The sequence below is a fragment of the Heptranchias perlo genome, chromosome 14 (genome assembly GCF_035084215.1).
Source record: "Heptranchias perlo isolate sHepPer1 chromosome 14, sHepPer1.hap1, whole genome shotgun sequence".
NCBI classification, from domain to species: Eukaryota; Metazoa; Chordata; class Chondrichthyes; order Hexanchiformes; family Hexanchidae; genus Heptranchias; species Heptranchias perlo.
This window is the reverse complement of record NC_090338.1, coordinates 4,865,626-4,880,540: the sequence shown is the minus strand read 5'-3', so window position 1 is coordinate 4,880,540 and position 14,915 is coordinate 4,865,626. Positions and strand designations below refer to the sequence as shown.

General features: G+C 46.4%; 1 protein-coding gene across 1 annotated transcript in view; it reads left to right on the top strand.

The window, feature by feature from the left end:
• The window catches only part of LOC137332271 (platelet-derived growth factor receptor beta-like), a 104,806-nt gene that overhangs the window by 29,426 nt on the left and 60,465 nt on the right, over positions 1-14,915 (top strand). The window contains exons 3-6 of the mRNA XM_067995977.1: positions 1,699-1,956; positions 4,080-4,346; positions 12,135-12,262; positions 14,392-14,551. Coding sequence (XP_067852078.1) covers positions 1,699-1,956; positions 4,080-4,346; positions 12,135-12,262; positions 14,392-14,551 — 813 coding nt within the window. The remainder of the gene's footprint in view (positions 1-1,698; positions 1,957-4,079; positions 4,347-12,134; positions 12,263-14,391; positions 14,552-14,915) is intronic.

Sequence of the window (14,915 nt, the reverse complement as noted above, 5' to 3'; positions counted from 1 at the left end):
TGGAGTATTGTGAACAGTTCTGGTCTCCATATTATAAAAAGGATATAGAGGCACTGGAGAAGGTGCAAAAAATATTCACAAGGATGATACCAGAACTGAGAGGTTGTAACTATCAGGAAAGACTGAACAGGCTGGGGCTCTTTTCTCTACAAAAGAGAAGGCTGTGGGGTGACCTGATAGAGGTCTTTAAGATTATGAAAGGGTTTGATAGGGGAGATGTGGAGAAGATGTTTCCACTTGTGGGGGAGACCAGAACTAGAGGCCATAAATATAAGATAGTCACTAATAAATCCAATAGGGAATTCAGGAGAAACTTCTTTACCCAGAGAGTGGTGAGAATGTGGAACTCGCTCCCACAGGGAGTGGTTGAGGTGAATAGAATAGATACATTTAAGGGGAAACTAGATAAACACATGAGGGAGAAAGGAATAGAAGGATATGGTGATAGGGTGAGATGAAGTAGGGAGGGAGGAGGCTCGTGTGGAGCATAAACACCGGCACAGACCAGTTGGGCCGAATGGCCTGTTTCTATGCTGTAAAATTCTATGTCTATGTATTTAACATGTGCCACCACCTCCAGTGTGGTCTTTTTGAACCTGACGCCCATTCCAACACTTTACAGGCGTGCTCATATCTAGCCATGCATGTGCTCTGCACCATGCGACCGCATTGCTATGATGGGCCGAATGGCCTGTTTCTGTGCTGTAGACTTGATGTAATATGTCCCAGTACTGTAAATATGCCACTGCTCATGACTTTAGTCCATCGATTCTTGTCCTAGCCTCCTCCTGGCTCAACTAAAGTCTTCAGTTCCCAACATGAAGAATATTTAGGGTGTTCTAGTGGGAACGTTTAAAGGTTGTGTTGGGATTTACTCTCCGCACAGGATAGAGGAGATGAAATATTTACATTGAAGGAAGTCTAAGTGATGGGTTAGCAGCTTAAATCATTCAGTACCTTCTCCTCTCCAAATCAGAGGCTCAAATCCTACATCCCAGGAGCGAAGAGCATAATCCAGGCTGAGGCTGACACTATCTTACCCATCCGTGCCCTTTGTTACCCCTAGACTCGACTATTCAATGTTCTCCTGGCCGGCCTCCCATCTTCCACCCTCATCCAAAACTCTGCTGCCCCCCGTATCCTAACTCGCACCAAGTCCTGTTCACCCATCACCCAGTCCGGGAACACCTCAATTTTTAAAATTCTCATCTCCCGTTTTCAAATCCCTCCATGGACTCACCCCCTCCCTCTCTCTGTAACCTCCTCCAGCCCTACAACCCTCCGAGATCTCTGCGCTCCTCCAATTCTGGCCTCTTGCGCATCTGCGATTTTAATCGCTCCCACCATTGGCGGCCGTGCCTTCAGCTGCCTGGACCCTAAGCTCTGGAATTCCCTCCCTAAATCTCTCCGCCTCTCCCTTTAAGACGCTCCTTTAAAATCTACCCAAGCTTTTGGTCACCTGTCCTAATATCTCCTTATGTGACTCGATGTCAAGTTTTGCCTGATTACGCACCTGTGAAGCGCCTTGAGACATTTTACTTTGTTAAAGGCGCTATATAAATGCTGGTTTTTGTGTCCCTGGACAGAAAGCCAGTGACTCAGGACTGCTCCTTTTATTCATAGGTTGAGATTCCTGTCAGACCTACGTAAGCAGCAGTTGTATTTTTTTGTTTGTAACATCTCTCGTCTTTACTTTAGGATTCCTGCTGGCCTGTTCTCTCGGTGGCAGTTCTGAAAGTCACTTGGAATCTCAAGAGATAATTCTGGAACCTACTTTCAACTTCACTCTGAACTGCTCTGGGAACGGGCTCGTTCAGTGGATGTACGACACTGTCACAAATGTCTATCCCGACGGCCCCTTCCTGCACATACGCAACGCGGCTGCACGTCACAGCGGAGAGTACAGCTGCTCCTCGAATGGAACTGTGGTACAGAGCACCCACATCTACGTGCCAGGTCAGTCACTTTCGCTGTTTGTTCCAACATCGCCCGATTGACCCCCCCACCTCCACAGGGAGGCGGGCAAGATTCCTCTTAAAAGTACAGCCAGGCCGTTCAGGAGTGAAAACGGCAAGCACTTTTTCACACAGAGGGCAGTGGAAAACTCTCTTTCTTTCCCGCCCAAAAGGCTGTGGACGCCAGGGGTCAGTTGGAGCTTTCAAGGCTGAGTTCGATAGATTTTTTGTTGGGTGAGGGTGTCGAGGGATACGGAACAGAGACGGGTAAATGAGGTTGAGGTGCAGATCAGCCGTGATCTGATAGGATCGTTGGAACAGGAGGAGGCCATTCAGCCCCTCGAGCCTGATCCGCCATTCAATGAGATCATGGCTGATCTGTGACCCAACCCCATATACCCGCCTTAGCCCCATATCCCTTAATACCTTTTGGTTATCTAAAATCTATCAATCTCAGATTTAAAATTAACAATTGAGCTAGCGTCAACTGCCGTTTGCGGAAGAGAATTCCAAACTTCTACCACCTTTGTGTGTAGAAGTGTTTCCTAACGTCAATCCCGAAAGTCCTGGCTCTAATTTTTAGGTGATGTCCCCTAGTCCTAGATTCCCCAACCAGCAGAAATAGTTTCTCTCGATCTACCCTATCAGTTCCCCTTAATATCTTGAAAACTTCGTTCAAATCACCCCTTAATCGTCTAAATTCCAGGGAATACAACCCTAGTTTGTGTAATCGCTCCTCGTAATTTAACTCTTGGTGTCCAGGTATCATTCCAGTAAATCTACGCTGCACTCCCTCCAAGGCCAGTATATCCTTCCTAAGGTGCGGTCCCTAGAACCAGGGCTTTGTATAGCTGTAGCATAACTTCTACCCTCTTGTATTCTAGACCTCTAGATACAAAGGCCAGATGGCATAGAGGAACAGGCTCGAGGGGCTGATTGGCCTCCTCCTGTTCCTATATCTATCCACACACATTCCAGCAAGGATCACTGGACATATTTGGGAGCAGGAACCCTAGATTATTTTTCTCCCCCCCCCCCCCCCACCCCCCTGCCCCCGGTTCCTATCTCAGGGACACTGAGGCCAATTCTTGCCCCTCTAAGATCATAAGAAATAGGAGCAGGAGTAGGCCATTCGGCCCCTCGAGCCTGCTCCGCCATTCGATCAGATCATAGCTGATCATCTACCTCAACTCCACCTTCCCACACTATCCCCATATCCCTTGATTTTACTCGACTGCTGCTCCAGTTTGAACAGGATAGATAGGAACATAGGAACAGGAGTAGGCCATTCAGCCCCTCGTGCCTGCTCCGCCATTTGATAAGATCATGGCTGATCTGTGATCTAACTCCATATACCTGCCTTTGGCCCATATCCCTTAATACCTTTGATTGCCAAAAAGCTATCTATCTCAGATTTAAATTTAGCAATTGAGCTAGTATCAATTGCCGTTTGCGGAAGAGAGTTCCAAACTTCTACCACCCTTTGTGTGTAGAAATGTTTTCTAATCTCACTCCTGAAAGGTCTGGCTCTAATTTTTAGACTGTGCCCCCTACTCCTAGAATCCCCAACCAGCAGAGTTAGTTTCTCTCTATCCACCCTATCTGTTCCCCTTAATATCTTAGAAACTTCGATCAGATCACCCCTTAACCTTCTAAACTCCAGAGAATACAACCCCAATTTGTGTAATCTCTCCTCGTAACTTAACCCTTGAAGTCCGGGTATCATTCTAGTAAACCTACGCTGCACTCCCTCCAAGGCCAATATGTCCTTCCGAAGGTGCGGTGCCCAGAACTGCTCACAGTACTCCAGGTGCGGTCTAACCAGGGTTTTGTATAGCTGCAGCATAACTTCTGCCCCCTTGTACTCCAATCCTCTAGATATAAGGGCCAGCATTCCATTAGCCTGACTGATTATTTTCTGCACCTGTTCATGACACTTCCATGATCGATGTACCTGAACCCCTAAGTCCCTTTGGATGTCAGTATAAGGCACAGTTACGACTCTCTTAGCACTGAGCTTCAGAGCAGATGTTCCAATTCCAAAGGACTGGAGTCCAAACCTTCACCACTGCGTTCTGAGACAGGAAAACAGAAGAAGAGCCCAAAGTTCTGTTTCTCTTGCAGACCCCAAGGTGTGGTTCCGCCCCCAGGGCCAGCACGAGGAGATTATCATGATGGAAGGTTCGGTGGCGTTCGTCATACCGTGCCTGGTGACTAACCCCGCCCTCCACGTCACCCTGCATCACAAGGAGACAGACACTGACCTGAACGCGACCTACGACCGGCAGCAAGGTTTCTTCGGCAAGTTCGAGGACGGGACGTACGTGTGCAAGGCGACGCTCAGCGGAGAAGAGCGAGATTCCGAGGAATACATCGTGGAAACGTTTAAAGGTGGCCTCCCCACCCCCTCGCTAAAGACCGCCTACTTCCGCCTCTGTACCATTCCCCCCCCCCCCCCCCCAAACTCTGCCTCAGCCCTTCTGCTGCTGAAACCCCCTCATCCATTCCTTTTGTCGCCTCCTCCTGGCCGGCCTCCCACCCTCCGCAAACGTCAGCTTATCCGAAACTCTGCTGCCCCCCGTATCCTGACTCGCGCCCAGTCCCGTTCTCCCATCACCCCCTCTGCGCTCGCTGACCTACCATCGGCTCCCGGTCCGGCAACGCCTCGATTTTTAAAATTCTCATCCTAGTTTTCAAATCCCTCCATGGCCCTCGTCCCCCTCCCTATCTCTGTAACCTCCTCCAGCCCCTACGACCCTCCGAGATCTCTGCGCGCCTCCAACTCTGCCCTCTTGTCCATCACCAACTTCCTTCACCACCCCTCCGCCCGCTCCATCTCCCCTCTAGTCCTTTTGCAAATTATCTTAAATCTGTGTCCTCTGGTTACCGACCCTCCTGCCAGTGAGATGAGTTTCTCCCTTAGGAAGGACGACTTGCATTTATACAATGCCTTTCACGACCTCAAGACGTCCCAAACCGCTTTTGAAGTGCTTTTTTGCAGTGTTGTCGCTGTTGTAATGTAGGAAACGTAGCAGCCAATTTGCTCACAGCAAGATCCTATAAACAGATAACGACCAGATAATCTGTTTTATGATGTTGGTTGAGGGATAAATGTCGGCCAGGATACCGGGGAGAATTCCCCTGCTCTTCTTCGAAATAGTGCCATGGAATCTTTTATGTCCACCTGAGGAAGAGAGCGTACAGGGCCTTGGTCTCATCTGAAAGACGGCACCTCCAGCAGTGCAGCACTCCCTCAGTACTGCACTGGAATATCAGCCTAGATTTTGTGCACAAACCCCTGCAGTCCCTTATTTACTCTATCAAAACCCCTCATAATTCTGAACACCTCTATTAAATCTCCTCGTAACCTCTGCTCTAAGGAGAACAATCCCAGCATCTCCAGTCTCTCCACCTAACTGAAGTTTCTCCTCCCTGCTGTGCTGGGAAGTAACTTCCTGGCAGAGGAGAAACAGTGATCCCAGCTCAGAGATACAGCAGGGCCTCTCAATTCCATAGAATTACATAGAATTTACAGCACAGAAAAAGGCCATTCGGCCCAACTGGTCTGTGCTGGTGTTTATGCTCCACACGAGCCTCCTCCCTCCCTACTTCATCTCACCCTATCAGCATATCCTTCTATTCCTTTCTCCCTCATGTGTTTATCCAGCTTCCCCTTAAATGTATCTACACTATTCGCCTCAACTACTCCTTGTGGTAGCGAGTTCCACATTCTCACCACTCTCTGGGTAAAGAAATTTCTCCTGAATTCCCTATTGGATTTATTGGTGACTATCTGTTCTATATTTTTGGCCCCTAGTTTTGGACTCCCCCATCAGTGGAAACATCTTCTCTACGTCTATCCTATCGAACCCCTTCAGAATTTTAAAGACTTCTATCAGGTCACCCCTCTTCTCTTTTCTAGAGAAAAGAACCCCAGCCTGTTCAGTCTTTCCTGATAGGTATAACCTCTCAGTTCTGGTATCATCCGAGTAAATCTTTTTTGCACCTTCTCCTGTGGCTCTATATCCTTTTTGTAATATGGAGACCAGAACTGTTCACAATACTCCAAGTGTGGTCTAATCAAGTGTAACCGATTTGGATGTGACAACAAATGGTAAACCTAATCTCATTTATTAATAGTTAAATCAAACATGTAAAAGTATCAAATATTAGACAACAAAGATCAAAACAATATTACCCCATTTGATCTCTGGGCAAAGGTCGTAATTAAGTGGACGACATGTTCGTTTCAAGTTTTGCGACAGTGGGATGATCTCCGCTGGCTCCTCTTCCCCGAGCTCAAAGACTTTGGGTTTTTAGGTGTCCCCCCACCTGCCCACCACCGCCCCCCGCCCCCCTCCCCCCCACCCAAAGCAGGAACTTCACACTCACATGGAATCTTTGATCAAAGATGTAATAGAAAAACATCTATAGAACGGAAATATGATGAAGAATAGTCAGCACGGATTTCAGAAGGGAAGATCATGATTGACCGACCTTATTGAATTCCTTGAAGAAGTAACAGAAAGAGTAGAAAAGGGTAATGTAGTAGATGTAATATATTTGGATTTTCAAAAGGCCTTCGCTAGGTCACTGCATTGTAGACTCATGACTAAGGTCAGAGGATGTGGAGTCAGGGAACAGTTAGCAGAATGGATAGCAAGCTGGCTACAAAACAGAAAACAGAGAGTAGGGGTAGTTACTCAGACTGGCAAAAGGTGGGAAGTGGTGTTCCACAGGGATGGGTGCTGGGACCACTGTCGTTCACAATTTACATATAAGAACATAAACAGGAGTAGGTCATACGGCCCCTCGAGCCTGCTCCGCCATTCACCAGGCCGATCTTCGACCTCAACTCCACTTTCCAGCCTGATTCCTGTATCCCTTGATTCCCCTAGAGTCAAAAAATCTATCCATCTCAGCCTTGAATATATTCAACGACTCAGCATCCACAGCCCTCTGGAGTAGAGAATTCCAAAGAGTCACAACTCTCCTTGCGACACCCCACTGGTTACAGCCTGCCAACCTGAAAATGACCCATTTATTCCTACTCTCTGTTTTCTGTCCTTTAACCAATCCTCTATCCATGCGAATATATTACCCCCAATCCCATGAGCCCTAATCTTGTGTAACAACTTTTTATGTGGCACCTTATCGAATGCCTTTTGAAAATCCAAATATATGACATCCACTGGTTCCCCTTTATCTACCCTGCTAGTTACATCCTCAAAAAACTCTAATAAATTTGTCAAACACTATTTCCCTTTCATAAAACTATCTTCAGTCTGCCTAATCATATTATGATTTTCTAAGTGCCCTGTTACCACTTCCTTAATAATAGATTCCAGCATTTTCCTGACGCCTGATGTCAGGCTAACTGGCCTGTAGTTCCTTGTTTTCTCTCTCCCTCCTTTCTTGAATAGCGGGGTTACATTTGCTGCCTTCCAATCCGCTGGGACCGTTCTAGAACGTAGGGAATTTTGGAAGATCACAACCAATGCATCCACTATCTCTGCAGCCACCTCTTTTAGAACCCTCGGATGTCGGCCATCAGGTCCAGGGGATTTATTGGCTTTTAGTCCCATTAGTTTCTCAAGTACTTTTTCTCTACTGATATTAATTATTTTAAGTTCCTCACTCTCATTAGACCCTTGGTTCCCCACTATTTCTGCTTTTTGTGTCATCCACTGTGAAGACAGATACAAAATATTTGTTTAACGCATCTGCCAATTCCTGATTCCCCATTATAATTTCTCCTGTCTCAGCCTCTAAGGGACCAACGTTTACTTTTGCTACTCTCTTCCTTTTTACATACTTGTAGAAGCTCTTACAATCCGTTTTTATATTTCTTGCTAGTTTACTTTCATATTCTATTTTCTCCCTTTTTATCAATTTTTCGGTCATCCTTTGCTGGTTTCTAAAACTCTCCCACTCCTCAGGATTACTACTCTTCTTTGCAACATTATAGGCCTCTTCTTTTAATGTAATACTATCCTTAACTTCTTTCGTTAGCCACGGATGAATCACTTTTCCTGTGAAGTTTTTATTTCTCAATAGAATGTATGTTCTTTGAGAATATTAAAATATGTCTTTAAATGTTTGCCATTAACAATTTCAATTTGAGAATCAGAAGTACAATTTCAAAATTTGCAGACGACACCAAATTGGGAGGTGTAGTTAAGACAAAGGAAGATTGCATCAAAATGCAAGAGGAAATTAATAAACTCGCAGAATGGGCGTGTAATTGGCAAATGAATTTCAATATTGATAAGTGTGAGGTGGTACATTTTGGTAGGAAGAATAAGGAGGCCACACACTGCTTGGATAATAAGAGTCTAAATGGGGTAGAGGAGCAGAGGGATCTGGGGGAACAGATACACAAATCACTAAAAGTAGCGACACAGGTTATTAAGGCCATAAAAAAAGCAAACAAAGCACTGGGGTTACTTTCTAGAGGGATAGAATTGAGAAATGGAGAATAGACTGGCGGCCAACATAAAAGGGAATCCAAAAGTCTTCTATAGGCATGTAAATGGGTAGTAAGAGGAGGGGTGGGACTAATTAAGGACCAAAAATGAGATCTGTTCATGGAGGCAGAGGGGATGGCCGAGGTACTAAATGAGTACTTTCCATCTGTCTTTACCAAGGAAGAAGATGCTGCCAGAGTCACAGTAAAGGAAGATGTAGTTGGGATACTGGAAAGGCTAAAAATTGATAAAATGAAGGTACTAGAAAGGCTGGCCGTACTTAAAGTAGATAAGTCACCCGGTCCGGATGGGATGCATCCTAGGTTGCTGAGGGAAGTAAGGGTGGAAATTGCGGAGGTACTGGCCGTAATCTTCCAAACATCCTTAGATACGGGGGTGGTGCCAGAGGACTGGAGAATTGCAAATGTTACACCCTTGTTCAAAAAAGGGTGTAAGGATAAACCCGGCAACTACAGGCTAGTCAGTTTAACCTCAGTGGTGGGGAAACTTTTAGAAACGATAATCCAGGACAGAATTAACAGTCACTTGGACGAGTGTGGATTGATTAGGGAAAGCCAGCATGGATTTGTTAAAGGCCAATCGTGTTTAACTAACCTGATTGAGTTTTTTAATGAGGTAACAAAGCGGATCATTGAGGGCAGTGCGGTTGACGTTGTGTATGTGGACTTCCAAAAGGTGTTTGATAAAGTGCCGCATAATCAGCTTGTCATCAAAGTTGAAGCCCATGGAATAAAGGGGGCAGTAGCAGCATGAATACAGAATTGGCTAAGTGACAGGAAACAGAGAGTGGTGGTGAACGGTTGTTTTTCAGACTGGAGGGAGGTGTACAGTGGTGTTCCCCAGGGGTCAGTGCTGGGACCACTGCTTTTCTTGATATATATTAATGACTTGGACTAGGGTGTACAGGGCACAATTTCAAAATTTGCAGATGACACAAAACTTGGAAGTGTAGTGAACAGTGAGGAGGATAGTGATAGACTTCAAGAGGATATAGACAGGCTGGTGAAATGGGCGGACACGTGGCAGATGAAATTCAACGCAGAAATGTGTGAAGTGATATATTTCAGTAGGAAGAATGAGGAGAGGCAAAATAAACTAAAGGGTACAATTCTAAAAGGGGTACAGGAACAGAGAGACCTGGGGGAATATGTGCACAAACCGTTGAAGGTGGCAGGGCAGGTTGAGAAAGCAGTTAAAAAAGCATACGGGATCCTGGGCTTTATAAATAGAGGCATAGAGTACAAAAGTATGGAAGTCATGATGAACCTTTATAAAACACTGATTCGACCACAACTGGAGTATTGTGTCCAGTTCTGGGCACCGCACTTTAGGAAAGATGTGAAGGCCTTAGAGAGGGTGCAGAATAGATTTACTAGAATGATTCCAGGGATGAGGGACTTCAGTTACGTGGATAGACTGGAGAAGCTGGGATTGTTCTCCTTGGAACAGAGAAGGTTGTGAGGAGATTTGATAGAGGTGTTCAAAATCATGAAGGGTCCAGACAGAGCAGATAGAGAGAAACTGTTCCCATTGGCAGAAGAACCAGAGGACACAGATTTAAGGTGATTGGCAAAAGAACCAAAGACGACATGAGATTAAACTTTTTCACACAGCGAGGTGGTTAGGATCTGGAATGCACTGCCTGAGGGGGTGGTGGAGGCAGATTCAATCATGGCTTTCAAAAGGGAACTGGATAAGTACTTGAAGGAAAAAAATTTGGCTATGTGGGTAGGGCGGGGGAGTGGGACTAGCTGGATTGCTCTTGCAGAGAGCGGGCATGGACTCAACAGGCCAAATGGCCTCCTTCTGTGTTGTAACCATTCTATGATTCTAAGTTATGTTAAACTTGTATAGAACCTTGGTTAGACCACACTTGGAGTATTGTGAACAGTTCTGGTCTCCATATTATAGGAAGGATATAGATACATTGGAGAAGGTGCAATTAAGATTCACAAGGATGATACCAGAAGTGAGAGGATATACTTATCAGGAAAGATTGAACAGGCTCAGGCTCTTTTATCTAGAAAAGAGAAGGCTGAGGGATGATCTGATAGAGGACTTTAAGATAATGAAAGGGTTTGGTAGGATAGATATGGATTAAGTGTTTCCATTTATGGGGGAGACCAGAACTAGAGTTCATAAATATAAAATAGTCGCTAATAAATCCAATAGGAAATTCAGAGAGTGGTGAGAATGTGGAACTCGCTACCACAAGGTGTAGTTGAGGTGAATAGTGTAGATACATTTAAGGGGAAGCTCGATAAACACGTGAGGGAGAAAGGAATAGAAGGATATGCTGATAGGGTGAGATGAAGTAGGGAGGGAGGAGACTCGTGTGGAGCATAAATGCCGGCATAGCCCAGTTGGGCCGAATGGCCTGTTTCTGTGCTGTAGATTCGATGTAAGTCAATATATATGGAACAATATTCTCAAGACCCTTATAGATTAACAAAGTTGTTTTTCAAAGAATTCAAGATGGTGAGCTTGGTTTAACATTACTCATCCAACCTTTGCAAGGTTGTTTTTCAAGGTGGCCAGTTTGTTTGACCGAACTCATCCAGCAAACTCGTCATGATCCTGGTCTTGTCGCTATCCTTGGACTTTTGTTCTGCTTTTTGGGTCATTGTTCCTCTTTTAACACCTTGCCTCACAATGAGGGTGACACGAGTCAGTCACTAGTCAAAGGTTAACAGTTTACAATTCAGCAAAATAAGCTGCACAGCCTGCAGAGCACGATGAAAACAAGAAAATTATATCTGGCATGTCTGGAATGCGCTGCCTGAAAGGGTGTTGGAGGCAGATTCAGTCATGGCCTTCAAAAGGGAATTGGATCAGTACTTGAAGGGAAAAAGTTTACAGGGCTACGGGGGAAGGGCGGGGGAGTGAGATTAGCTGGATTGTTCTTGCAGAGAGCCGGCCTGGACTCGACGGACTGAATGGCCTCCCTCTGTACTGTAACCTTTCTATGATTCCATGTCAGTTTTTCCCTATTTCCAATATTCTTACACAAGGTTCTATCCAAGTTTAACATAACCTCTCTGCTCTTGAATTCTATCCCTCTGGAAATGAACCCCAGTACTTTGTTTGCTTTTTTTATGACCTTATTAACCTGTGTCGATACTTTTAGTGATTTGTGTATCTGTTCCCCCAGATCCCTTTGCTCCTCTACCCCATTTAAACTCTTATTATCCAAGCAGTGTGTGGCCTCCTTATTCTGCCTACCAAAATGCACCACCTCACACTTATCTATATTGAAATTCATTTGTGAATTAGCCGCCCAGTCTGCAGGTTTGAGACATTAAACTGAGGCCCTGTCCGCCCTCTCAGGTGGATATAAAAAACCCCACGGCCACTATTTCGAACAAGAGCAGGGGAGTTCTCCCCGGTGTCCTGGGGCCAATATTTATCCCTCAACCAACATCACTTTAAAAAAAAAGAGTACCTGGCCATTATCACATTGCTGTTTGTGGGATCCTGCTGTGCACAAATTGGCTGCCGCATTGCCCTACATTACAATAGTGTGACTACACTTCAAAACTACTTCATTGGCTGTAAAGCACTTTGGGACATCCTGAGGTTGTGAAAGATGCTATATAAATGCAAGTTCTTTTTATACAGTGAGTTTTAGCGGGGTGTAGCACCATGACTAAAGACCATTTTAATTTAACGCAGTTATTTCTCTTTTTTGCAGCTTCCCAAGATCTTGATGTTGAACTTTATGCTTCAAGAACCATGGTCATACAGGGAGAGCCCATCACGGTCACTTGTTCAGCAAATAGCGAATTGCTGGATTTTTTCTGGATCTACCCAAGGATGAAGGTGAGTTTGCGGAGGGTTTGATGGGGGCCTGTGCTGGGAGCTAGAAAACAACATCAAAATAGTTCAAAAGTCTTCGGGGAAGAGTGTTGTGTTTCCCAGCGCTGATATCATGAGTTCGAGACATGAAACATTTCCAGTTCAGGTGTCTGTTGTCATTGGCAAACACTCCCAGGGCAGGTACAGCACGGGTTAGATACAGAGTAAAGCTCCCTCTACACTGACCCATCAAACACTCCCAGGGCAGGTACAGCACGGGTTAGATACAGAGTAAAGCTCCCTCTACACTGGCCCATCAAACACTCCCAGGGCAGGTACAGCACGGGTTAGATACAGAGTAAAGCTCCCTCCACACTGACCCATCAAACACTCCCAGGGCAGGTACAGCACGGGTTAGATACAGAGTAAAGCTCCCTCTACACTGGCCCATCAAACACTCCCAGGGCAGGTACAGCACGGGGTAGATACAGAGTAAAGCTCCCTCTACACTGTCCCATCAAACACTCCCAGGGCAGGTACAGCACGGGTTAGATACAGAGTAAAGCTCCCTCTACACTGTCCCATCAAACACTCCCAGGGCAGGTACAGCATGGGGTAGATACAGAGTAAAGCTCCCTCTACACTGTCCCATCAAACACTCCCAGGACAGGTACAGCACGGGTTAGATACAGAGTAAAGCTCCCTCCACACTGACCCATCAAACACTCCCAGGGCAGGTACAGCACGGGTTAGATACAGAGTAAAGCTCCCTCTACACTGTCCTATCAAACACTCCCAGGGCAGGTACAGCACGGGGTAGATACAGAGTAAAGCTCCCTCTACACTGTCCCATCAAACACTCCCAGGGCAGGTACAGCACGGGTTAGATACAGAGTAAAGCTCCCTCTACACTGACCCATCAAACACTCCCAGGGCAGGTACAGCACGGGTTAGATACAGAGTAAAGCTCCCTCTACACTGGCCCATCAAACACTCCCAGGGCAGGTACAGCACGGGTTAGATACAGAGTAAAGCTCCCTCCACACTGACCCATCAAACACTCCCAGGGCAGGTACAGCACGGGTTAGATACAGAGTAAAGCTCCCTCTACACTGGCCCATCAAACACTCCCAGGGCAGGTACAGCACGGGGTAGATACAGAGTAAAGCTCCCTCTACACTGTCCCATCAAACACTCCCAGGGCAGGTACAGCACGGGTTAGATACAGAGTAAAGCTCCCTCTACACTGTCCCATCAAACACTCCCAGGGCAGGTACAGCATGGGGTAGATACAGAGTAAAGCTCCCTCTACACTGTCCCATCAAACACTCCCAGGACAGGTACAGCACGGGTTAGATACAGAGTAAAGCTCCCTCCACACTGACCCATCAAACACTCCCAGGGCAGGTACAGCACGGGTTAGATACAGAGTAAAGCTCCCTCTACACTGTCCTATCAAACACTCCCAGGGCAGGTACAGCACGGGGTAGATACAGAGTAAAGCTCCCTCTACACTGTCCCATCAAACACTCCCAGGGCAGGTACAGCACGGGTTAGATACAGAGTAAAGCTCCCTCTACACTGTCCCATCAAACACTCCCAGGGCAGGTACAGCACGGGGTAGATACAGAGTAAAGCTCCCTCTACACTGTCCCATCAAACACTCCCAGGACAAGTACAGTACGGGTTAGATACAGAGTAAAGCTCCCTCCACACTGACCCATCAAACACTCCCAGGGCAGGTACAGCACGGGGTAGATACAGAGTAAAGCTCCCTCTACACTGTCCCATCAAACACTCCCAGGGCAGGTACAGCACGGGTTAGATACAGAGTAAAGCTCCCTCTACACTGTCCTATCAAACACTCCCAAGGCACGTATATTTGCCAGGATACCGGGGAGAACTCCCCTGCTCTTCTTCGAAATAGTGGCCGAGGGATCTTTTATATCCACCTGAGAGGGCGGACAGGGCCTTGGTTTAACGTCTTATCGGAAAGACGGCACCTCCGACAATCCAGCACTCCCTCAGTACCACACACAATGTACTTTGAACAGGAAACGCTCCCACTGGACTTTAAATTTTTGACACCTAGAGAAGTTCTCCGTATCTTTACTCAGGAGCAAAGCTAAAACCCCCTCCTTTTGTTTGTTCAGGGAGGTCGTGAAACAGTGGCAGACGGGGTTCAAGAAGTGAACTCAACCCTGGAATTGGAACGGGCCACGCTGGAAGATTCCGGATGGTACAACTGCAGCGTCCAAGGATATTATTACGAGAACCAATTCAAGCAGAAATCTGTGCAAATCACCGTTCTTGGTGTGTAACTTTGTGTCACTATTGCCCCTTCAAGCAGGCGGGTCTGGGGGTGGACTGGGTCGTAAATATGGGTGTGTGTTTTGAGTCACAATGATCACCAGTTGCGTTGTGAAATGTCACAACAATGGCGGCCTATTGTTTGCCCAATGTCCGCCATGGATCAGTGGGTAGCACCCTCGCCTCTGAGTCAGAAGGTCGTGGGCTCAAGTCCCACTCCAGAGACTGGAGGACGTAATCCAGGCCGACACTCCCAGTACCAGTGCTGAGAGAGTGCTGCACTGTCAGAGGTGCCGTCTTACAGATGAGACGTTAAACTGAGGTTCCGTCTGCCCTCTCAGGTGGATGCAAAAAGATCCCACGGCCA